This window comes from Helicoverpa zea, chromosome 13 (genome assembly GCF_022581195.2).
Source record: "Helicoverpa zea isolate HzStark_Cry1AcR chromosome 13, ilHelZeax1.1, whole genome shotgun sequence".
NCBI classification, from domain to species: Eukaryota; Metazoa; Arthropoda; class Insecta; order Lepidoptera; family Noctuidae; genus Helicoverpa; species Helicoverpa zea.
In genome coordinates, this window is record NC_061464.1 from 5911342 (window position 1) to 5938324 (window position 26983).

The 26983-nt window shown below is 38.8% G+C and overlaps 3 protein-coding genes across 3 annotated transcripts; all 3 read left to right on the forward strand.

Moving 5' to 3' along the window:
* The first annotated feature begins 209 nt into the window (after positions 1–209).
* Positions 210–1872, forward strand: LOC124636047 (craniofacial development protein 2-like). Its single transcript, XM_047172001.1, has 3 exons — positions 210–269; positions 664–925; positions 1253–1872. The coding sequence occupies exons 1-3, from the start codon at positions 210–212 to the stop codon at positions 1870–1872; spliced, it is 942 nt and encodes a 313-aa protein (XP_047027957.1).
* An 11864-nt stretch (positions 1873–13736) lies between these two features.
* LOC124636048 lies at positions 13737–14845 on the forward strand. Its single transcript, XM_047172002.1, has 3 exons — positions 13737–13755; positions 13940–14205; positions 14579–14845. Exons 1-3 carry the CDS (start codon positions 13737–13739, stop codon positions 14843–14845), a joined length of 552 nt encoding a protein of 183 aa, XP_047027958.1.
* A 7432-nt stretch (positions 14846–22277) lies between these two features.
* LOC124636049 lies at positions 22278–25645 on the forward strand. Its single transcript, XM_047172003.1, has 2 exons — positions 22278–22874; positions 23324–25645. Exon 2 carries the CDS (start codon positions 23333–23335, stop codon positions 25643–25645), a length of 2313 nt encoding a protein of 770 aa, XP_047027959.1. The 5' UTR covers positions 22278–22874; positions 23324–23332.
* Positions 25646–26983: the final 1338 nt, after the last annotated feature.

A 26983-nucleotide genomic window follows, 5' to 3' on the forward strand; every position in this document is an offset into this window, starting at 1 on the left:
GGTTGTCCGTTGATCTGTCAAATCCTCTAGAAGGGTTTAAGCACATGCCTTACGATTTCTTTTGTTCATCTGTACAATCCGACCTGAAGAAAAAAGTATGTCCAACCTGTGGAATCTACTTGCATGGCAAAACTGTCCCAGACCATTGTGAAACTAGAGTACAGCCACAGCGCCTTGCTGCCAGAAGGGCGAATGAGCTTCTCTGCATTATGCGTCGTTATGAAACATCGTCTGAGGATGCTGACTGGCTCGACGAAGACGAAGTTGATGCAAGTGTCTTAACAATTCCAGCACCGTCTTCGTCTGCGCTTCAGATGCCAGTGATGAAAGAATCTGAGTGGCTAGCAAACCCATGGACAGAGGAGCAGCAATTTTAATCGAATTGTTTTTATAGACCTACTTAGATACTTACTTGATTAATAGTTGATTATTTTTTAATTTTGTTCGAGTAAAATGTTTAATTTCAGTTGGGTTTCCATTTATAATTGCATTGTCAAAGATTAAAATAAAAATGTTATTGTATTTTAAGAGTTTATTAAATAGGAGAATGAAGGATGAAAACAATTGTGTAAAGCCAAAAATTTATAAAATAAAATACGCAGGTGTTGCGGATTAAAAATCTCTTGTTTTATTTAGTACGTATTATTACCGTTAAAGTTCCAGTGTCTGAGAAACAGAGGACGTGGAGGATACCATACTGGACGAGGACAAGGAAGACGAAGCAGTACAGGACAACAGGACACCGGACAAGAAGACAATACAAGGCAAGGCATGACACAAGACAACGAGGAAGAGGAAATCATTGGAGATATGGACACAAGAGGACGAGGATATGGCAATAGAAGAGACAACTGGACCAGGGAACAGAGTGATGCAAATTTAGCAGGTTATGATCATAATGCATTCATGAGCAATGCATTGCAAGGTAACACGTCTCACGATAATATTAATAACTAGCTTTTGCCCGCGGCTTTGCTCCCGTCAACTGACTTCTCTACTTTACCATATTTTTTTTTCATAAGAACCTTCTCCTGACAATAACAAACACAACGAAAAAGAATTAGCCAAATTGGTCCAGGCGTTGTTGAGGTATGCGCTTACCAACACATTTTGCAATTCATTTTTATATTATAGATTTAGAATTTTATATTGATTCTGGATGTACTGATCATTTAAATAAAATAAATACAAAAGATTATTTTACAGAATATATTGAATTAAAGGTAAAGTAAAGGGGTAGGCATTGTGTTAGATAAGAACTTGAAAGAAAGTGTGATAGATGTAAAGAGAGTGAATGATAGAATAATAGTTGTTAAAATAATGTATGAAAGTTTGATAATAAATGTTATAAGTGTGTATGCTCCTCAAGTCGGTTGTGATGACAGGGTGAAAGAACAATTTTGGACGGATTTCGATGCAGTAATGATGAATGTGCCGACGAATGAACAGGTATTTGTGGGAGGAGACTTTAATGGCCATGTTGGCAGAATGAGAGGGAATTATGAAAGAGTGCATGGAGGGTGGGGGTTCGGTTTTCAGAACGACGAGGGTGAAGCCCTGCTACAGGCTGCTACTGCGTTTGACCTAGCAGTGGTAAATACGTGGTTCCAAAAGAACATCGAACATCTGATCACTTATAAAAGCGGTCACCACGTGACACAAATAGATTACTTTTTGGTCAGACGCAGTAGTTTAAAGAACATCAAAGACTGCAAGGTGATACCAAGCGAAGCTGTAGTCTCGCAGCACCGACCCCTAGTTATGGATGTGATTTTAAGTACCCGGCCAAAAGCCAAAGAGAGACGGCCCCCCAAAATCAAATGGCATCTGTTGGGGAAGAGAGAGAATTGGCCCAGGAATTTAGAAAAGTAGTGGTTGATAAGATGATTGAAATGGGAGAAATGAATGAAAAGAATGTGAATGATTGCTGGAGTGGAATGGCGACGTGTATAAGGAAAGCGGCAAGAAGCATTCTAGGAGAATCAAAGGGAATGGAGTGATAGAGAAGGAAACTTGGTGGTGGGTGGAAGAAGTGCAGAGTGTATTAAAGGAAAAGAAGATGAAATTCAAGGAATGGCAGCGGACGGAAGACAATGATGATAGTGAAAAAGCAGAAAAAAAGGCTGAATATGATGAATGTAAGAAGAAAGCAAAGAAGATTATGGCTGTTTCAAGGGCAAAAGCGCACGAGAAGATGTATGACTCCCTAGATAGCCCAGCTGGTCAAAATGACTTTTACCGATTGGTTAAATCTAGGGAGAAAATGACAAGAGATGTATGCCAGATAAAGTGTGTAAAGAATGGAGACGGAACGGTCCTTTCGAATGATGTGGAGATTAAAGGTAGGTGGAAGGAATATTTTGAAAGACTGATGAATGAAGAAAATGAGTGGAGCGGTGTGCTCCATCATAAAGCGGTGAACGAGGGCCTTGTAAGAAATGTATGTGAGGATGAGGTCAGATTAGCAGTGAATGGAATGAAAAATGGAAAAGCGATAGGGCCAGATGGAATACCAGTGGAAGTGTGGAAATTATTAAAGATGGATGGATGGAAATGGCTGGCTTTATTCTTCAATAAGTTGTTGCAAGAGGAAGCTATACCAGACGAGTGGTGCAATAGTTTCCTGGTGCCCATTTTTAAGAACAAGGGTGATGTGTTGAATTGCAACAACTATAGAGGAATAAACCTAATGTCACATAGTATATAGTATAAGTTCTGGAGTACTGGTGATCACGCGCAACAATAGGAGATTATAGCCAAATATGTGATACAAAAAAATATTTTGAAAGCGAATCTAGTCGTCGATCACACACTTTGCATTATCATCTTCTTATAAATTCTGACAATGGCGTCACATTACAAAAAGTTTGCAAAACAATGTTCTTGAACACGTTCGATATAAGTAAAGATTGGGTTTATACTGCAATACGAAAAAAACAAGAAATAAATTATTTTACTGATGTTATTGATAACAGAGGTCGGCATGAAAACCATAAATATACAATTTCAAACAAAATGAAGCAGACTGTCATAGATCAAGTTAATTCTTTCACCCCTGTCGTGTCTCACTACATTAGAAAACGTACTAGTAAAAAATATTTAGATCCATTATTTTTTTCGAGAATGTTTAAGTTGCATGTTGAATGGTGTGCTGAAAATAATTACAATTATACTTCGTCGCTTCATTCGAAGATATAAAGTTAACCATGTAGTCCTTTCAACCTACCAGGCACACATCGCACATATTTTAGAGATATCGATTTATTTAGTCCTACATCCCTAACAGTATGGTCGCCAAACGTCTTCGTGATTTACGTTTATATTGCGTCGGGTAGTCAAATATGAGGTTTCAAAAAACTGAGAAGTAGGAAAACCGTGGCTTAACTTACAGTTATGCAGTTAAAACATTAATTAGTGCCATGTGTGTCATTTGTGACATTGCTTGACATAGTAAAAAAGACTACCTTCAATAAAATTATGTTTTATATCGGTTTTAGATGATGAACAACCGATTGAGGACGTCGACTATATGACTAGACTAGATGACTTACTTGATTGATTCTGTCGAGATTCCCCAACTGGATCCGGAAAAAACTCGCAGCGTTAGGTGAATCTACGCAATATACGCCCAACTTTGGCCCAAAAATACACGATAGCTTGGCACAACTGTGGTTGCCAATATTACGTAAAGGTCTTGATAAAGAGGTTAAAGAAAAATTGTTAAAACAATTTTTAATACCTGAAAACTGTCCTCTGCTGAAGGCACCAAAATTGAATCCCGAAATATCGGCAGTTGTCCCGGAAGCTAGTAAGGCTCGCGACAAGAGAGTTGAAACCGTTCAGCAGCAGTTGGGCCTGGGCCCTTAATAAAGGACTGGAACTCCTGTTAGATAGTGGACAAAATAGACTCGAAGCCATCAAACATCTAAGCGACAGTTGCAGACTCCTGTGTGATGAGCACTTTACGGAAACCGAAGCCAGGAAGAAGTTTGTTACCCCCGGGTTAAACAAGACGTTCTTAAATATAGTACAGGATGTTGAAAGGTATGAGATGCTTTTCAGTAAGAAGCTTCCTGAAAAGATCAAAGCATCTAAAGCAATTGAAAAACAGGGGCTTCAGATTAAGAAGAGGGCCCCTCCTTCAAACCCAAAGCCGAATAATCCTTCGACCTCACAGCCGTCGACAAGCCGTTCTCGTCAAGCGGGAAACTGGTCGAGCCCCCGCTACCCCTCGAACAGAGGGGAGAGGGGGGGAGCAAAACGGACATCAGCAGCAGGCCGAGGCAGGGGCGCCGACAGCGACCCACTCGAAGCACACCAGCCAGAGCAAGCAGCGTGCTACAACGCAACAGCAATAGAGAACGCGTCATCCTCTACACCGCAGTCAGTGAATTAATTTATTCTAGTAAGCATAGGTAAATAACCACAAACAATTTATTATTTTTAGAAATGGAAGCAGCTAAAAATAACGGCAGTCGGGGTGGTGGTCGACTGGGAAACCGTGGTGGTGGTCCAGTAAGAAACCGCGGGCGTGGTCGTGGACGTGGGCGCGGCGTTGCCCGATCGCTTCATTTTGCTATGTTTGTGTTTTTTTCGTATTTTTTCTTTTCTTTAAATTATTTATTTGGTTACGGATATTTTCTTGCTTTGCTAGGTTATTTTAGAGCCATATCCAAAATGTTACTTAACTTTTAAGGGGACAGCCAGTTGTAGAGGATGCAGTCAGCGTCTTATGCTGTTGCAGGACTATCGCAACCAACGACGTAAGAATTGTTTTTTCTTTATTTTTTACTCTAGAGAAATGATAGAAGTACTTTCTTTTCATTAAATTTCTGTTGGACCAACACGACCGATAACTTCTTCTAGGTCAATGGTAGAAGAAAGAAAAAAAATGCGGGCTCTGGACAAGAAAAAGATGGCCCGGTTACCAGCTGAGCAAAGGGCACGGCTTCAAGAACTACGTGACAGGAAGGAGGTCGGGCAATTTTTAATGCCTGATGCTCCTCCTAGCAAAAATAGAAGGTAAGAAAAATATTTAGGGAAATAGAGGTAATATGCTTTACACAGTCACAAATGTCTTAATTATATTAGAGGTATATTTCCAGAAAAGTCTCGCCGGTCCAAAGGGCACGCCTTTGGTGCCGGGCACCCCAGAAGTGCCTCCCCCCCGCTTATTCCTCAACAATGGGAATTGCAGAAGTCAGGTGTGTAAATTGTCTGCCGGATATCGTACCCCTTATTGACTGATCCAACCTAATATATTTTAATCTTTTTTATCCAGCGTTGGACGCAAGTGGATCTTCGAGGTTTGAGCTCGTCGAAGAAGGTGCCATCACACCGCCACCCTCAAAGTAAGTTCGAACTTAATCTCCTGACTTATTCGAAACATTAAAAAGAATTTGAATTAATATATATGATGTTTCGCAGGGAAAATCAGTTAGTTTTTACCTCGTCCACGGGGGTAATTATCCTAGATGAAGGCCAAGGGGTGGACGAGCACATGGTCGATGCCAACATTGAGATGGTTGGGTTCTCACCCGGGCCATTGACGTCTTTCACAAGACCAGGTATATTTTATGTTTATTTCTGTTGTAATAAAAATGTTGTTTGTGATGATAATCTAGTTGCGTCATGAACTAGGGGGCTCAAAGCAGCTGATAGTTAAATAAAGGCTCATATAATTTGGTTTTAGAATCTTTGATTACGAAGAGGACCCGGAGGTTCTGAATCCTGGCAGTGATGTTGAGGAGGAGGATTGCCTGGATGGTATTCGATCTTCCAGGAGGAACGCTGGAGAATTCGCCGTGGAAGACTTGTCCAGCGAGCTCCGCGAGGTCTTAGGATCCATCGACAGGCAGGATGATTGTGCTCTACGAGAGTCGAGTCAGGAGGATTTGCTGATATTTGATTGGTCTCACGATCCCCAAGTTTTTGTTGGGGTGCGAGAAAATTTTACGGGACCAGCGGGGCCAACTTTCCCCATTGAGGGTATATCTCTGTTCCAAGATTTTTCGAAAATTTGGGACGGAGACATAATCAACCTCATCGTCGATGAGACCAACAAATATGCAGCGAATCTGGTCTCCTCGTCCATTCCACAATTCTCTCGTATGAGAAAATGGCCACCAATAAAGTAATAATGGTGTCATTATGCTGCAAAGCATCATCCCACTCCCTGTGGAGAAGGAATACTGGTTCCCCTGTTTGCCTTACTTAAAATTGGGCAAATTCACCGATATTATGGCGTTCCATCGTTTTTCGCTCATAAAGGGATGTCTACATTTTGTAGACAATATTTTGTGTGGCAGAGGTATCCCGACGAAGCTCATGAAGATTCAACCAGTAATTGACCACCTCAACACAAAATTTTGCTCTTTATAACTACCTGAGCAGGACATTGCTATAGACGAGTCGCTGATGCTGTGGAAAGACAGACTCTCTTTTTCTCAGCTCATAGCAACTAAAGCTACTCAGGTAGGTATAAAGAGTTATGAACTTTGTGAGTCCAAGACGGGATATCTCTGGCAGATGATAATATATACTGGGAAGAAGGAATGCCATAATGTCGAGAGTAATGAGAACGAGGCTGAGCCTGAAGGTGCGACGTCAAGAACTGTTGTAAAGTTAGTTCGTCCATTACTTAATAGAGGTCACACTCTAGTAATGGACAACTTTTATAACAGTCCTTTACTGGCACGCACGGTCAAGGCCCAGAAGACGGACGTAATGGGCACCCTGCGTCTGAATCGGGAGTTTGTGCCTGACAGTTTGCGCCACAAAAATAAGGCAAACATGCCGTCTGATGAAGTGGCATTTAGCCAGACACGGGACATGACTATTACGGTGTGGAAAGACACGAATGTGGTATCATTAATATCAACATACCATAAGGTAGAGGTCGGCGGAGAAAAGAGAAGTACGCTATTTTCGGTATAAACCGAAAGTAGTATTAGATTACAACCTGGCTATGGGAGGCGTCGACAAAAAGGATCAACTTTTGCAGGCGTTTCCAATAGAAAGGGTTCGTAATTCAATTTGGTACAAGAAGCTTTTCCGTCGGCTTCTCAACGTGTCCATCCACAACGCCTTTGTCATGTTCTCAAAATCAGGGACAGTCAAAATGGCACAGCGGCAATTTCGGCTGTTGTTGGCGGATGAAATCATATAGAGATTTCGCCCGCCAAAAATAGAACAACCGCTCCCAATAACCAGCCACTTCCTTGCTAAGCAAGCAAGGCAATTTTAGAAAAGTTTGTAGGTAGCGATTTGACTTTGTCCCACATTTTATTTTTTTAATTACGTGTGACTGTAACTTTTAAGCAGATTATATTTTATTTTATAAGATAATTTAAATATTGGACAATGTTTTAAAACCCTACTTGTATCTTTTACGATAAATTTAAGACGAAAATTAATTATTTGAACTTGGCAATGCTGTTTTCTACCGTTGTCCCACCCTCTTTATGGCACATGTTTTGCCGCGACTTTTAAAATTGAATCCCAATATTCCTAAATTACTGGTGTCATTAAAAAGAACGCAAATTTTACTTTTCATTTTATACGTTATTATTTAGTGAATATTTTGTAAAATATAATAAAACAATGAGTATTATTATTTCAACAGATATAAATAAAATTAATACCTCAAATACAATTTGTAATTTACTTATTATTTACTTAATTAAATAAAGGGAAATATTAAAACTAAGTATCAAAATATTCATCCGCATCGCTGTCAGCTGGGATCGTGCCCAAAAGGCTGGCTGCATTGCCACGCTGGATGGCAATGCATATCCTTTGACCGAAGTATAGGCCAGCCCTTTGGTCACGAGTGGACTCCACTAATCGCTTACTAATTTCTCGAAAGAGTGTGGGCACTTGGGCCCCATGGTCCCAGGGTTTCAACCCCAAACGGCTCAAAAATGCAATTGCCGGTGAGGTTTACATATTTGTGCCGCTTGAGGTTTTCCGCGGCTGCAGCAGCTGCACCGACACATCTCGCCGTACTGGGAAGGTGGGAAGGTGCAAGGGTGTCGACGCAGGTTGCGTCCCACACCAAAGACCTTCCCATCTTCCAAGGCATTATAGACATCCCGTCTGGTCTCTTGCCATCGTCGCGTGCCAAGCCTCTAGGTTCTAAAATGGCTGGCACTCTGGCGGTGACAAGAGCACGACGGCTAATGTCATTTATGCTGGCGTGTCGTGCCATGCGACCAGCACTTTTGCCACAGGAAAGACCATGGTGCCCAAGGCGGTCCACAGATTCACCGCACTGGCAGCGATGCGGAGCCGCAGTGGGAGCGCCGAGGCGTAGGCATGTAGCGAGCCGGAATGTAGTGTCACCCAGCATGGTCCCAACGCTGGGTGACGGCAGTGCGTGAAGCCATAACCCTGACTCCCACTCTCCCACAGCCAGTAGGCGGGCACGCTCAGCAGTATTGACAGATGTTTCAATTAGTTTATTTCTCGTCAATCTGCAGAGCGGCTCGTCCCACTGTCTCTGGGAAGCCGGGTTGTCAGGGAAGGCTGTGTTTGGGCAAGCCACTTTCCAGGCGTTCATGCCATCAGTCAGACACGGCACCTCAGAATCGACCAGTGAAGGGGCTAAAATTTTTCTGGTCAACTCCTTAGTGCCGCAGACCGAGGATAGGAACGCCGGTAGACTTAAACTGGAAATTTTGCGGACACCGAGGCCACCGAATCTGATCGGAAGGGTGGCTTGAAGCCACGCTCGGTCGTCCAAGGCCAAATTAAAAACAGATGTAAGAGTAGTACGGATAATTTGGTCAATTCTGTCTAAAAGAAACAATAAAACAATAGTTTAGCAAATTATTAAAAAATGGGCATGGTGGAAAATTCCACTGAGTTACGCAAATATACCCAGGAAGAAATAAAATTTACTAACTTGATATCTTTTTTTAAATTATGGCAACTCTAAGGTTCTTTTCGACAACTCCGCCATGTTGCTATTTCGTTCAGTTTGGCGTGTAACACCGCCGGAACCGGTACGACTGTGGTAGTGCTGTTAGAAAATTCCACTGATTTACGGAGATAACTTGGTAAGTACGCTTGTTTTACTATTTTAAAGAGTATTCACGAGAAGAATAATCTATTATTTGTTAACAAAACAACCATTTGAATCAATTAGACCTGTGATTCACGAAAATTTTATAAAGAATTGACCTAACCTTGAAATCCGTTACGTCAACTGAGAAACGTTCTCTCAGTGGATAGGTTTTTGTAACTCAGCGGAACATAAAGCTTGGTGTACATAACCTACTGCTTATTTTATTTTTAACCGACTTCAAAAAGAAGGTGCACCTATTTAATTACCTATTTTAAAGATGAAATTTACGTCGTAAATTTTAAATAAATTTAAAAACGTAAATTTCATATTTAGATTGAATCATTGAATTTGACTTATTTAATTAATCTGGTTTGTATAGTTTGATTTAAATGTGTTTTAGAAGTAATTTCCTTGATTTGTTGTCAATAGCACGAATATAAAATAAAACGGCTTCTGCCAGCGGTTTCGCCGGAGTGAATGTAGTTTTTCCATACAAACTTAAGAGCCCCGTTTAAGTATGCAGATAGAATGCCTGAATGTCTTGCACTTGAGTGGACACTGTGTTTAATTATTGCATACCTATTTTCTATATTTATTATTTTCGTTAGGTGTCAAAAAGGCGCTTACTGCGGCGGAACGGATTAAAAAATATAGAGAAAAACTGAAACAAAATCCACAGAAATATGAAGAAGTGGAGAAAAAACATGCAGAAAGAGTTAAAAATAAAAGCTAAAAAAAATCTCAGCTCAGTGAAGAAGAGAAAGAAAAAAAACGAAAGAAATGGAGAGAACAGAAACGGAAACAGAAAATAAATAAAACATCAAAAATTGAAGAAAAACCTAACAGTGTGAAATCTAAACCAAACAAAAGGTCGAACAGAAATAAATTGGCACGAAAATATAATGCCGCAATAAAAAGGATTAAAAAAAGACGGCGCTTAACACATCTAAAAAGAGGTTCTATCGTTAAATAAGAAAGTTGTCCGTATTCAATTTTAGTTTTTAACTAGTATCGAGTTGTCTATTTATGTATATTTCTAAGTACAAAGACCAAGGCATAAATGAATTTCGATTTTGGTCTGACAATTGTGTAGGTCAAAATCGAAATGTTTTTGCAATGTATATGCACGCCGCTATTTTGTATAACGTCTCAATTCACCATAGTTTTCTGGAAGTTGGTCATACTCCAAATGAGGGTGACAGCGTTCACGCTTTAATTGAAAGTTTATTTATACCCCTCTGAATGGTTTTGTTTAGTTCGCTGGGCTAAAGAAAATGAAAAACCCTATATTATAGAAGACTTAGGTACAGCACAATGACTTTTTAGATTTTAAACAGGAGTTAAAGGGTAATTGGACGAAAAATACTAACGGAGATAGAGTACAATGGAATAAAATAAAAGAAATATATGTTAATGTAAAAATAAATAATCAAAAGTTAACGATATTTGCTCGCTGATATCGACATCACAAGTATTAATACCACAGACACTCGCTACGTCCCACAGAGCCAAAATGGTGATTTTCAAACAGACACAAAAGCGCCTTTGACAGTGAAAGGTTGATTTTGAGTGCTGGGTATTTCTGTAACAAAATAAATAGTTCGCTGTCTGATGGAATGTCGGATGCACATATATTCTTGAGATCACATTATCAAGAAGAGCGATATCTTGAAAACAAGTGATTTATGCTTTATTTAAATTAGTATACATAGTTGATTATTGATCTCTTTTTTAGTGCAATATGAATCATATTATAATAATGTTATTTTGTAGTTCGTGTTCAAAGTTACAAAAATGTTGATTTTTTTGGTAGGTAATTGTGGGTCGCTGTGTTTAATATTTGAAGCCATATGATTTCAAATGTCTCAAGACACGGCTCGGGCTAAAACAGATCCCAAATTTGAATGTCTTACCTACGATCTAGAAACAACGCTGCCATTACCCGAATACCGACTAACATAGTGTTTTACAAACATCAGCTTTGGGTATACAATGCTGGGATTCACGTTGGCTCTAAGGACCAAGGACGATGTAACATCTGGGTTGAAGGTGAAGTCGGACGAGGAGCCCAAGAAGTTGGCTCGTGCCTCATTAATGTTATAAAAAAAGGTATGAGAGATGGAGAATTTAGTCCTTTGGAGCGATTGCTGCGGAGGACAAAATATAAATATTAAAATTATCCTGATGCTGAAAACTGTACTCAATAGGCACCCAAATCTTGAAACGATAACTTTCAAATATCTATGGTCTTACTACAAAAACTTTAAACCCTGTTTTACAGTTGTCTAATAAAATTTTGGCTGCAAAATGAACCATATGTCAACGTCATAATTTGACATTTTTTAGAGAAGGCATAAACTGACGTTTAAAAGTTTTTGTGGTAAGACGGTTAGAGTCCGGCCATTCTTTTTTGCCTAGTGACACTGACTTTAGCAAAATTGAATGTGAGCTCAAGCATCATGAGCGCATTTACACCGCAGAAGAATACATTAATATCATGAAAATCTGTAAAAAGAAAAAACCCCTTCAGGTCATCAGAATGAATAAACAACATTTTTTTAAGCACAAAACACATTGAAAAAAAAATAGTTAACCGCAAAATATGTACAAATAAAAATAAAGTAAACTGGTTGAAAACTAAACAAAGAAGACGGATCACAATCCATACAAAATTGCCCCACGGCCTATAACAATGAGACGTATCTCAAAAAAAAGATAATAATGTTTAAAAAAATATGGCATACTCTCTAACTTCATTTTTTTACACCTTCATACGAAAAAACTGCTCTAAACATTGTTCAGGCGCTGTTATAAAGTCAGCGTTCACAAGAGTATTTATGGACCATTTTGAAAAAATATTTTTTTGTTTGATAGGGTACACCTTAGAGGTGGTCTCATAGTCATCAGGTCAGGATCTGATGGTGGAAACCCTGAGAAATCCAGGGCAACTTTTGAAAGTTGTAGGCATGCGCAGACTAAAAACTTGACACAGAGGCGTGTGTTTGATAAAACTATGCAACAGTAAAGGTTTGGAGCTGACCTGATGATGAAGACGAGAGAAGGTCGAGGGAACTCGGCAATGGTTCATATTAACTACCTCGTGTTTGGGCTTATTTATTCGTATTGACGGGAACTTTCCAACAATGTTTAGTGCATTTTTTTCGTATGAAGGTGTAAAAAATGAAGTTAGAGAGTATGCCATATTTTTTTAAACATTATTATCTTTTTTTTGAGATACGTCTCATTGTTATAGGCCGTGGGGCAATTTTGATCCATCTTCTTTCTCTCGATCAACTTTTGAACTTTTTTTTTCTATTTTTTTTTTTAAGTTTATCCTAAAGGGGATTTTTACGTAATTAGGTTAGCTTTATGATTAAGCTCAATTTAATATATAACTCTTTTATTATAATACACAAAATTATTATTACACATTCACCATTACACACGGGAGAACCAATTACTTCGTAGAAGTCCAATCTAATTAAAATGTCGCCTCCCGAATCTATTAACGCGTCTTTTATGTTACTGCACAATAACTTTACACGCTTTACTGGTTTTGTAAAAAAATTAGAAATTGGGTTTGTTTACATCCAAGACTTTAGTGGAAACATGGGTCATGCTTCCACTAAAGTTATTTATTTTACTTTACACAGCACTACAGTTCACCAATATGAAATTGTTACCCGACACTTCACCATGATTATATCATACATGATTTATTTTTTGAAAATTGGTGTCCACCGAAATCTATATTTGTATCACCGAATTCAAATATATCGAATTATGTATATTTCAAAGACTGCTTTTATATTTATGTTAATTATGTTGTATATTGAAACAAAAACTAAGGTTGTTGATTTTTACCTTTTCTACTTGGTTACTATTCATATGCGGCACGGCATGTATTATTCCCGATCCCGTACTTGTCTGGTTGAGATCGTCGTTTCATAATTGGTCTAAAACTATATCATATTTTTGAAGAACCTAAGTGTCGGGTAACAATTTCATATTGGTGAACTGTAGTGCTGTGTAAAGTAAAATAAATAACTTTAGTGGAAGCATGACCCATGTTTCCACTAAAGTCTTGGATGTAAACAAACCCAATTTCTAAATTTTTTACAAAACCAGTAAAGAGTGTAAAGTTATTGTGCAGTAACATAAAAGACGCGTTAATAGATTCGGGAGGCGACATTTTAATTAGATTGGACTTCTACGAAGTAATTGGTTCTCCCGTGTATAATGGTGAATGTGTAATAATAAGTAATAACCGGCTTAAGACTTACTAAAATCACACAAATTGGAAAATTTCAGACCAGTATTGAGATCGCTCGGTATAGGTACGGTGATATCATATTCTATTCTGTTATACCTAGAGACACTATTCGTCACTATTTCACTATTTAATTGGTCACGAATTACTACATATAACATACATTGAAACAATTATTTTCTGCACACCGTAACTACGCGTTTGGTTCGCAGGCTCAACATTTAAGTTTATTAATTTGCTATTTGCTTGGCATAAAAGAAAGATTTTATCTGCGTATTAATTATACCTATGTATCAGTTATAATAAAATTACAGTATTACATAGTGTTAAGTATTAATTATTTGATAAGTATTGGTTGCACAACCAGACGCGATGTGTGTCGGCATGGTGTGTACGAGCATGACGGTCATCACCATTGGTGAGTCGTGTTTTCTGGATCGTGGATTACTTCGAGACTACTTTAAGCATACCAATGAGTTTTTTGAGGTTTTTGAATTTAGTCAGCTAAGCCTGCGCGCACAATGCAGACTATTTAGTTGAGTCTTGGTAGAAATATTTTTTTTTTTTAGCAACGGCTCTCACTCAATCGTATATTATTACAGTGTTATGGTGTCCAGCCGAGTGTCAATATAGTTCCAAGACCAAAGTTTATATAGGGAATAAAGCGAACAAACTTACACGCGAGCTGGTTGCAGACGCGGAGATGAAGGTCATGGCCGTGAAACCGTACTGCGAACAATACCTCGGCTCGAAGCATTTCCAGATGGGCCAACTAGTGTACGACTTGCGCCACAAGTACGCGCGCGTGGTGTATCTGTACCAGCTTGTCGACCGTGACGTCATGTACCGGAAGCACAAACACAACACGGTATTGAACGTTACAACCATAACTACTTAATTTCGCAATGATGTTATTGAAAACTGGGTGCAATTAAGGCATGCTGGAATTTAAATTACTTTTGGGGGTTAAGGGGCGGAAACGTACTTTACCATGTGGCGTTAAAGCTTACAGTCACAAGGGGAGACTTTCATATTATCTCATGACAGGTATTCCATTATCATCTAGCTAGATTCTAGACCGATTATCGGCGACTGTTCTCGAAAAAGATTAGCCAGCTGACTTAATTGCACTAATGTTAGAGGAAATACTGGCACTTTCTAATCAGTTACTAGCTTGCACAGTCCTATGGGACGTTGTTCCGACACGGCCAGACATAAGATACGGTTTTTTTTCTCGGCAGAATCTCCCGTTGATGTTCGAAGTATTTAAACTGAGCACGGAAGTTGAAAACACAGCTGTAATGATTAGATTGTGGGAGAGAAAGCAGGAAGACTCGGCAATGTTCCACTCGCGCATGAAGGGAGTCTTGCGGGGTGGCCAGGAGCTCCAGGATCAGCACGAGCTTAAGCCGATAGCACGCGTGCGGCCGGGGGGTGCACCCCCGCCCCCTACCAGCAAGAGGAAGAACATCAAGTGGCGCCACGTTAGCGACCGTGACTTTCTGTAACGCCTCATCAACCGCAGCAACACTAAACGCCCAATTACACAAGCGCGCCGAAATGGCACCTTTCTACCGTATTGATGTTAGCAGGGTGTAATCTTGCCAAAATCGGTACATTTATGCTCAAAATCAAAATTCGTTTATTCAAACTTGGCTGCAAAACAGCACTTTTCGAACGTCAGAAATTTACTAAAGACAGCCCAAAAACGCCCACCCTTCATACATATTTATACTCATCAAGCAACACCATTGCAGTCACGCGGATATCAAACTGGACAACAGTATCAAGCAACACCATTGCAGTCATGCGGATATCAAACTGCACAACATGCCCAGTCTATACGCAGTCTAATACCGGGTGGCGCAATAGAACGTGCATATTGCGTCATCTTTTTTGGAGGGGTAAGTGGCGCGCGGGCAGGGGGCCTAGCGTGGTTGGATAGTGACACTTGTGGAGTTTTAGTAGCCATGAATCACTTCGACGCGAAGCATCGCGCTTTTTGTGTTCGCACGTTTATGAGAATGGTCATTCATACATCTCTACAAGGCGACTGTATTGTTGAATATGGATTAAAACACATTAATGAAGCTCGGAGTGCAAATATGGATAAAGCGTTTTGAACGTATAGGACCACAGATAATATTGAGAGGGTGAAGGAGTCAACGAGAAAATCGGCAACACTTGTCGCGACGAAGTTTACAGCGAATTTTAGAGTTGGACCTTAAACTGCATCCTTATAAGCTCCAGTTAACACAGGAGTTGAAAGAGACCGACTTCAGAGCAAGGTTGACATTTTATGAAGAAATTCTTAGTCGATTTTCCACTTTTGAAAACATATTTTTTTCTGACGAGGCCCACTTCGTTAACCACTTCGTTAACTACTTTTGTTAACCGACAAAATTGTTGTTATTGGAGCGACGAGAATCCTAAATTGAAACATCAAAAACCACTGCACAGTGCGAAAGTAACGGTATGGGCAGCAATCTCAAGCAAAGAAATTTGGTTGGCCCTTACTTCTTTGAAGATTCACGAGGACCAAACATCACCGTTAAGACCGACCGCTATGTTGCGATGTTAGAGCGATTTTTGACTCGAGAACTAGCGAGATCAAGAATAGCGAATACGAGGACTTGGTTCCAACAAGACGGAGCGACCTGATACAAATGTTTCCTGAAAGACTAATTGAGAGACCAAAAGAGGTGATATCCCTTGGTCCCCACGTAGCTCTGACTTAAAGCCCCCTGACTTTTTTTATGGGAATACCTCAAACACAAAGTCTACATGAACAATCCGAGGAACATCAATCAGCTAAAGGAAGATATCCGCCGGGAAATGGCAGCAATCATGCTGCCATTTCCCTGCGGATATCTTCCTTGATTGGGGTGATCCCCAGACTTATTGACAAGTTTTCACAAGTCTGTGTTCTCGTTCAGAGGAGTTTCGTCTTCGAGAGCATCGTCTGCGAGAACATCATCTAAATGACGGCCTCATTTAGATGATGTTATTTTTAAAAAGCCTCGAGTGTCTTTGCTTCAAGGCTTTAGACGAAAAGCGCCAACTACAAAAAGAGAGACCTAAGCCTTCGTACACCTACACTCTCAATGCTGCGGGTCAGTTGTACACCAGTACTTGCGATCGAGTATTTAAAAATAAGCTCGGTTTCGCCAGTCACATCAGGGCTCACGCTAGGAGGTGAATTTGCCATGGGTCGCCGTTGTCAAATCGATAAGGACTATATTTATATTTTTTTAAAGTAAAATCCATTTAATTACCATCACCCTGTCTTTTATTTCAACAATACCTTCCGTATTAATTTATTTTAGCCTATACTTAATGAATGCACGTTCTATTGCGCCACCCTTTAGATTAGATGAATTCGACACTACCTTCTCAGCCAACACTACACTTAATGCCGCATTTACACTCGCGCGCGAGTAGCGAGACGAGTCGCGAGCCGAAGCACGAGACGAGAGTGTGAATAGACACTTGCGGCTCGCCTCGCGTCTCGTCTCGCGCCTCGCAGCGCTCGCGTCCGAGGCGGTTTTTTGGGCACGAGTCAAAGGACCTCGCGACGTACGCGAGCGCAGTGTTTACATTCGCGCGCTCGCTCCATTCGAGTTTCAACCTTGTGCCGCGCAGGTTGTGGCTTGCATATTACCGAAATGGAGTGGTCGCAAGAAGAAACGTTTAGATTTTTGGAACTTTTCCAAAAAGAAAACATTATTTGGGATCCCAAAGACAAATATCATAAAAATAGTCAAAAAGTGAATGATGCTTGGGAAAGGTTAAGTGTACAAATGGGTAGACCTTCAAGTGACTTGAAAAGTAAGAAAAATTCCCTCATGCCAACATTTCGTCAGCCTTTGCGGCGCAAGAAACAATCATTGACATCTGGTGCAGGAGAGGATGATGTTTATAAACCAGGATGGCTGTATTATGATACCATGGAGGCATTTCTAGCATCTACAAATGCCATACCACAATCAATACCGAAGAAGGACTTAATGAAGGACTGGTAAGTAAATTAAAACTACATATTCATTTATTCATACTTTATTGACTAGGTTTTACTTGTTGCTATAAAGATCATATAAGTACTTTGCATAAAATATTTAATAAACCTCTATTATTTGCTACACGATATAAACGAAACGTTGGATCAGTCACATCCGCTGAAAGAGGTACCAACGTTACATTACTGGTTGCTGTTTCAGCAACTGGTGGTTCCGTGCCACCATTGTTTGTGTTTTCCAGGAAGAAATATCAGGATCATTTTGTGCGAGATGAGCCTGCAGAATGCATAGGTGCAGGAAATGCAAGCGGTTGGATGACTGATGTGGAATTCTTGCAATTCATGAAATTGCTTCTGGTAGATAATCACTGTTCTCAGCTCTCCTTGCCTGTATTGGATCTAGCCAAAGATAATGGAGTAGTGATGCTTCCGTATCCACCCCACTGTTCACACAAGCTGCAGCCCTTGGATGTGTCAGTATTCGGTCCATTTAAAAAGTATTTGTAAGTGACAAACGCATGGATGCGTAACAATACCGGCAAAACCATGACTATATACGACCTCCCAGGAATAGTTCGAACTGCATTACCCCCAACTCTCAACAATATTTCTACTGGGTTTCAAAAAACGGGCGCTTATCCATTAAATCGAGATGTTTTTAATGAATCAGACTTCGCTCCAAGCTATGTGACGGATCGACCAAACCCTAATAATCAACAGGCACCAAATTCTACGTCTACTGAGCCGTATAATAATTCTGAGTAATCCACAGCTATTCAAACTTATCCACCTATTTCATCCACATCACCAAGTTTGTTAATACCTAGCGACCCAGCACCAGCGGGGCCCAGCAGGGCCAAGGCCTGCCGGGGCTGCGGGTTGTTCGAAAGAGATACCGCGGCCCTGGTACATAAAAGGTCTATGACGGAACACGACGATTTTAGTCAGTAAGAGTCTGACACTCCCTCACCGCTGCTAACCCACAGCGGGAGGGGTCATTTGATGATTTTACGTCGCTAAAAAAAAAAAAACCAGCAGCAGCTGATTTATCTACTGCTTCGCTCTTATGGTCACCAAATGATCCATTGCTTTCTGCTAGCACTAATGATGGAGCCCGAGCCATCAACTTCCTACGCTGTTCTATCTTTTTTCAATGAGCTCATCAACATCTACGAGTAACGTGTTTTCTCCCGAAGCCATTAGACTTTACCCTAAGGCTGGAGCTCGTAAGGGAACAGGGGGAAGAAAGCGACGCAATACAACTATTTAAACAGACACACCGGAAAAGGAAGCGCTGCTTTTAGAACTACAAAATAAGAAAAAGAAAACTGTTTCCCAAAATAAGGCGAAAAGGAAAAAATGTCGATCAGAAAAAAAAGCAAGTGAAGAAAACAATTTTAAATGACAAAAAGGAGGACAGTTTTTGCTTGGTGTGCTGTGAATCATACCTGGAGAGCATTTGTGGGGAAGTCTGGATACGATGTTCTAATTGCAAAGGTTGGTCCCACGAGTGTTAATCCTTCACTGTCATCTTTGACCTATGTATGTATAAATTGCGACTCAGATGACGAGTTATTGTAAAAAAGTTATGTTAATGTTACATTAAAAGCTGGGCCAATTAAGACTGAAATGTTGAGCCATAAGTTAAAATAAGTAAAGTTGTTTAGTTTATTTTAATTAAAATAAAGACTGGTTGATTTAAAATAGCTTTCATTTATTTACGTGCTTTAATTACCCTTAGAAAACTATTTAATTATACCGGTCCTTTTTACCCCACCCTTGGGGCAAAAGGGATGAGGATGATTCATTAAGAATGTACAGAGAAATGTTCCCCAACAGACAGATACCATCATACAGTTTGATCCTAGGTGTCAACCAGCGTCTACGAACGTATGGTCAATTTACCGTGCCAACGCATGCTCAAGGACGATGAGCAGCACCATACCCAGTAGACCTACAACATGCCATCCTCGAGTACTTCGAAGAAAGCCCACAAGAAAGTACTCAGAATGCTGCAAGGCGTTTTGGTGTATCACACATGACTGTGTGGAAGCTGCTGCACAACGAAGACATGCATCCTTACCATTTTAGATCCGTGCTGGAACTTGGAGTTAACGACCACAAACCTCGAGTGAATTTTTGTCGGTGGTTTTTGTCTAATTCAGATAAAAACATTTTATTCACCAAGAATGGGGATTTTTAATGTACATAATGAGCATTGGTGGAGTAACGAAAATCCCTATGTAACGCGACAGGACGCTTATCAACATCGCTTTAGTGTAAATGTGTGGGCAGGTATTTTAAATAACAATTGAATAGGCCCTTATTTCATTGATGGACGGCTTGACAGTGTATCATATTTAAACATTTTAAATAATGTAGTGAGTGAGATGCTGGAAGAAGTGCCTTCAAATATCTACCGGAAATTGTACTACCAACATGACGGAGCGCCCGCGCACTATCAGGTGCGCGTACGTGAGTGCCTAAAAATTCATTTTGGTGTTAAGTGGATAGGTCGTGGCGGGGCGGTGCCTTGGCCCGCACGCTCGCCAGATCTCACTCGGCTAGAATTTTATTTGTGGGGTGAGGTAAAAATAATTGTTTACTCTACGGAGTACTCCAATCGAGAAGAATTAAAGGATCGAATAACGAACGTATTTGACAATGTTAGAAGTGATCCGATCGTCCTTAACCGTGTTAAAGACAATATGCGAAAGCGTGCCGAACTGTGCATAACGCGGGGAGGTGCACATTTCGAACAATTTTTAAGATTAGTTTAATTATTACTTCCAGTGCAAAATCGTTGTAAATACTCAAATTATTAATCGTTGTAAATAGGTGTGATTCCATTTTTTTAATACGCCAAAAATACGATGGCGCATCACGTCTTATGAAAATTTACATTGCAGAATGTTTATTGTTTGATGTACCCAGATATTTTTGCCTGTCCTAAGCCAGTTTAAAGTATGAAGGGAAAATGCATTCATACCTACGTCGGCGTCAGTCATTGACCGCTCATATGTTCTGCGATAAGCGGAAGGATGTTGCGAAATTTTTACGACTTTTTTGGAACTTCTTTGTTCGTCATTAATTAGGGGTTTTTTATTGTTTCTAAGTTTATTGGTGAAGTCTATGCATAAACTATTGGGGGTTTGAATAAGTCCCTCCTTTAAATATACATACTGTATATATAAATAAAGGCTCAAATTACATGTTTCAAAAGGATACTTACTCATTGCATAAGTATAGATATCTACTGAAACCATTTTTGATTGTATCATGCGATGTTGACTGTTTTGGTCCATACAGGGCCACCACATCGGATGCTGAGATCATGACTTCCCTATTTAGAAATGAAAATTCTCCTCTCAGATTGTGCCTCCAAGCTAATGACATCTTTATTTTAGATAGGGGTTTCAGAGACTCTATCAGCCTGTTAGAAGACTGCAATTACAAAGCATACATGCCAGACTCCCTTTTAGAAGGTGAACACAAACTCACCACAGAGCAAGCAAATAGAAGTAGATGTGTTACAATTTGTAGATGGGTGGTAGAGGTAGTTGATGGCTATTGTAAAAGAGATTTTAAATTATTACGGCCAAGATTATTTTAATAAGACTGTGCCGCATATGATGCAAGATTTTCAAATAGCAGCCAGTCTTCTGAACAGGTTTGGTGTTCGCCTGAAAAATAGAGATGATGCAGGAGAAATGCTCAACATTATCAGACAAAGGATTTCCTTACCAAATAATTTGTCACGATTGGTTGAAAGTAACAACTTGAATAGACGGTCTTCTAACTTTATTATTATAACGGCTGTTCGTTCTACCTAGAACCTAGAACCATTCCGAAACTGACAGCAACAGCAGTTGTTCCTATCAATTAGATGATAAATCAGATGAAGACGTAAAAAACTTTTTGGGAAAGCGTACCAACCGACGAACATACCGATAATTTAGACTTCACTGATCAAACTTATGAGCAATTTTCTGAAATAGTCGGTATTTCACTTCGAGATCAAAATGCCAGTATTGATGGCGTTGAAGTTATAGAAATAGCCTACGATCAAGCCACTGAAACCACAGGAGCCCCAGGAAGTAATTCTGAAAAACTAGACAATATAGCCCAAAAGCTCGACCACTTAATAAGTGTGGCATCAGCAAACGAAATAAATATTCAAGTACTATTTGATAGCCAACAAAGAATTCTATAAAAACTTGCTTTATTGAACACTAGATTAGAATTGGTGACCCGTATTTCGGTACCAGTAACAGATTTGAATCGTCAGGATAATAATAAAGACAATTTCAAAAATATTGTAAGCAACCTACAGGAACTCGAACGTTTAAATAATCCGCAAGCTGAAGAAATTATTATAAAGCTACTTTCTGTACGAAAGGCAAAGGATGCGCATATAATAACGCTTACGCATTGGTGAATGCCATGTTCACTCGGCAATTTATGACCCAATGTTCTTGGTCTAGAGGTACAAGAGGAGAACCAAAAATGTTTTCTATCTTATAATAAAACTATAACATTATTTTTTTACATAATACACCAATCTGACAATGACTTCACAATACCAGACTGCGAATTATTTTAAAAACAACATTCTGAGGCACGCTATTAAAAGAAATTAATGCAAAATGCTGAGGGCTTCTGCTCAAAAGAACAGGCCAAAAAAAGTTAGTGTCAAGAAAATAATCACCAGTTCGTTGTAGATAGGGCATGAATCTCGGAATCTCGGAATATCGCAATATCGGAATCTCGGAGTGCAAGTTCCGATATTACAATTCTGATACTGGGTGACCCAATATCGCAATATCGAAATCGGACAATGTTTTCTATATTTTGAGTCTTAAACTAAACCAATATTTTAGATTCTTGTGTATTGCCGAGCGCGACTGCACGCTACCAGGGTCATAAACAGAACATTAAAATTATGTGTGCGTTGACTCAAACTTAACTAAAACAATGTAAATCAACCATATTTATACTTACAGTTATTTAATATGAGTGTACACCATTAATTTACCAGGTAATTTTTACATTTTAATTATTAGTTTTAAAAATATTAAAATATAAACATCCTTTTTGTACCCCTCCGTGGACCGTTTCCAAACGCGGTTTCAAACTTCATGATCAAAATTAAAATGTAATAATTTACAAATACTAATACATCACCTCTTTTAACCGTTATTAATATAATCAAAATCCATTTTTCCACTGTTATACAATATTTAAATAAAATTTCTTCAAATTATGATACATGAACAATTTGTTATTAGGTCCGCGACTCTTTCCGTGGTCATAATATATACAATGTTTGAATTCTCAATATTTGGAACGCAGCCTAAATTGTTTATTTGAACTGGTAACATTTCAATCGCTGTCAGTTTAAGATACCTTGGTTTCGGTCTGCATGCGCTCCGTCAATTAAAAAACAAAAATTGCTTAAATCAAAGATTATTTCAGTATAATATAAAAGATCATTGCGACTTTTCTGTGACTTCGATACCACGGTAAGTGTTTTATCAAATATTATGGAAATCTATTAACATCAATTGTTATGGGACGCCATTTTTACAAGCATTGCTTTTTAAATTCTAACCTAAAATTTTGACGTGTTTTTACGCTTGATTTGATTGATTTTCTCATCCGTGGACAAACTTTTCCGTAGACAGTCACTTCTGTGGACGTAGACTTTTCTGTGGACATTGACACGGAAAAGACTGTGTCCACAGAAGTGACATCTATTAAGACTAAAACTTGCTTTTTGCAAACAAATTATGTGTTGAACAGCTAGAGCATTTGTTTTTGTTACTTTGCATAGGATATTATGCCATGTATAATATATTTATTGTCATGTTTATTATGGGACTTTTTTACCAATATTGTGTTGCATTTACGTGTTATGTCTTTTTTAATGCTTGGCTTGGTGTGGGTACATGGTTCATTGTCATTGTTTCAGTAAATTAAAATGCCTAGAAAAAATACACTAAAGAATCTTACTGATGAAGAAAAAAAGATGAGACGGCGTGAACAAAAAAAATTAAGTATGCGTCGAGCTCGGGCTAAGTTAACTGAAGCTGCTGTTGAAGAGATACGCAAACAAGATAGAGAAAGATACCATAAGAAAAAGGATAGAGGAGATATTAAAACAATTGATCAGTTTACACCGAGGCAACAGCGGCAAATAAGAAAAATGTGGCGCGAAAAATCGAAGAAACGGCGACAATTATTAAAGATGCGAAAAGCTACTGAATCACTTATACAAGAAAATACTCCACCGGCAAGTCCGTCTTCCTCACTCTCGCGAGTTGAATCTGGACGTGCAGTAGCTGCCCGAAATAAAAGAGCAAGAAAAGCTGAAAATGAGGCTTTAAAGAAAAAGGTGTTTCAGATGGGGAAGGTAATTAAAAAGTATAGAATGAGAATACGAAGACTAGAAGAAAGAAAACAGAAAGCATCGAAGTCGAGTTCTAGAAATAAAGTCTTGAAAACGGATATAAGAAAAGCTGTGCATGATTTTTTAATAAATGACGAATATAGTAGATTAACTGCAGGTAAAAATGAAACAATAACTAGGAAAAAAAGCAAAAGGCAAATTCGTTTACTAAATGACACACTTTTAAACTTACACATAATATTTAAACTCAAAACAGGATTTAATATTTCATATCAGACTTTTAGGAGATATAGACCTTTTTGGGTTCTGTTTCCAAAAGCAGCTTCAAGAAACACGTGTCTCTGTACGTTACACGAAAATAATGATCACATAATTCGATCACTTCAAAAATCGAAAGTTGTTTCTTACGGATCTGCATCCGATGCCGCTAAGGCATTGTGTTGTAATAATACACTGACTCCTAAATGTTTAGAGAGAGAGTGTCAGAGCTGTCTTTATAAGAAAATTGATTTTAATAACTTTGCCGAAAACGATTATATAACTTATGATAGATGGGTTACAAAAGACGTGGATGTAGTTATCAAAGGTGTACAGAAAAAGTGCAAGAAATGTGTTAAAGAAACTGTTAAAACTACGATAGGTGCGCTAGTGAAGTTATTACATTTAAATTTACCAGTATTCATGCAACATGTAGCTAATATGATTCATCAAATGAGATCAATACAAACATTTAAACAACAATTAACGTCTACCAAAGGCTTGTTGCATGTAGACTTTTCCGAAAACTATAATTGTAAGTATAGTGCTGAGGTTCAGTCGGCTCATTTTGGTGGCTCGAAGCCTCAATTGTCTCTTCATACTTGCGTTTATTATAGCGCGGCAGAATTTCCGAATAATGGTTTCCAAACTACATCCATGTGTTCTATTTCAAAAAATTTACGCCATGATCCTGTTATGATCTGTGCCCACCTTAAACCAATTCTACAGCGAATTAAAGAATTCAGTCCAAATTTAACAGAACTACATATTTTGAGTGACGGCCCAACGACCCAATACCGAAACAAAACTATGTTTCTTTTAATTGTTAAATTCATTAGTCGAGAATTAAATGACGTGACCGATATTGTTTGGCACTATAGCGAAAAGGGGCATGGCAAAGGTGCTCCAGACGGAGTAGGTGGCTGCATAAAAAGGCTGTGCGACAGTTCGGTTGCGATGGGCAAAGATGTGTCTGACTATGACTCACTTATGTTATGTCTAAAAGAGAACTGTAAAGGAATTGAGATCTACGGAATTGGGGATCCAAATATTGAAGACATTCAAGAAATAGTAGATAAAAATGCGATGAAAGCTTATAAAGGGACATTTAAGATACATCAACTTTCTTGGAATCAAAATGATCCAAATATTTTACATGCCCGAAGGCTTAGTTGTCTGTCTTGTGCATCTAATGCTGTTTGCCCGCATTTTGAAATTGGCCAGATAAAGGTTCCGTCCAATAATACACAAACGCATAGTCCCTTGAGTATGGCTGACGCAAGGAACGTTTCTCCGAGAAGTGAAGACACGGCTAATGCTTCTACAATAACTTATAGGTCAGATCAGATTACACCTGATGGAGGTACTTCTCATAATGTCCCATCACGTCCCTGTAAAAGATTTGGTTTCCTGCCAGACTCTGATGATTCAGACGTGTCTTTACCTCTGCAGGATGAGAGATCCAAGTTCCTTTCAGACTCTGATGACTCTGATGTTATTTTTACACCTCGCTATCGTCATCCATTGCCCACAGACAGCAGCAGCGAAGGCGACTTCATTGTACGACCTAAGCAGTCTCAAAAACCTTTTGTCGATCCCTACACTGATAGTGGCGATGACGAATAAAACAATATGATATGTCTCATTATGTTTATTTCTATATTATTTTACGTTCAGTTTGGTTGACATTATGTTTGATTTAAGTCAACCGAAAATAAATCCCTTCTGTGGACATAAATTCATTATTTTTTCAAAACGAGAGGATTGTTTATTTTATGACATTTTTTATGTGAAGATGATTAATACAGCCAGATTGTTGTAATTTTAATAAAACTCTTTTATTTAGTTTAGAATTATTTAGACAAATTACAACTTTTGTCTTTTCTGTTGATTGTGAAGTCTTTTCTGTGGACAGTTATAAATTAAAATATTGAAAAACTAATTAAAATCAAAGCTTTGATCTCTGAGAATATTTTTATTATAATTATTTTATGTTTCTCAAAATAAATGCTGATTCGAACCAAACAAAATACGACTTTGATTTTATTTTTATTTTTGAAACCCAAGTTTGTTTATGACCCACCACCATATTACTGTTGCCAGCTCGCTAAGCAGGCGTGCGATACAAGAACAATAATAGTGTTATCTGTCTCGCTCACTCTTTACCTGCTCGGTACGTCTTACTTATTCACACAAACGTTAATCAGTTGCGCTTATGAATTTTGTAAGTTAAGACGTGTTTGTTGAGTTTTATGTGACTACATGCAACGTCGCATTAAAAGATGTAAGTACAAATTACTATTTAATCGTTGTTTTCCAATTCAGTATAAACTATAAATATCTTTGTTTAAATGATTTTATAATTGTGCTCGCTCAAAATAAAACAAAAACGCCGAAAGTGATTCTTTTGTTCGTAGGCTCTTAAGATGCTACTTTGTAATCGTAAAAAGATAGTTTCTCCATTATAATTTCGCGAAATAAACAGAACTTAAACGCTAAATAAAGCAGAAAACTAATATTAAGTTATGTAGAGAAAGAGTCATAAATAATATTCACTACTATTAGGTACCTGCTATGGCAGGTTTGCTTATTTATTCCAGGCCCAGGTAAGTGCCTAGGTTGAGTAGCTATCAAAATTACTAGTCAAAGTTTACGTTACAAAAATCAATTATTTTCTTTGCAGGGCTTCAAATCAAAAAAGAAAGACACATACTCAAAATTTCTCAACAAACGCTCATGAAATGTATGGGATCATTTTCATCGATCGGATGACGGCCAAACAGCTAAGTGTCAGATTGAAAGAAGAAGAAGAAGTGAAAAAACTAAAAACTACGGGTGGGTCTGCTACAGGCTTACACACACATTTACGAACTGTGCATTCAAACATCACTGCAGTTGAAACTGGAACCCCTTCATCGGAGAGTACTCCAAGCACATCAACGTCATCAACAACAACATCACAAG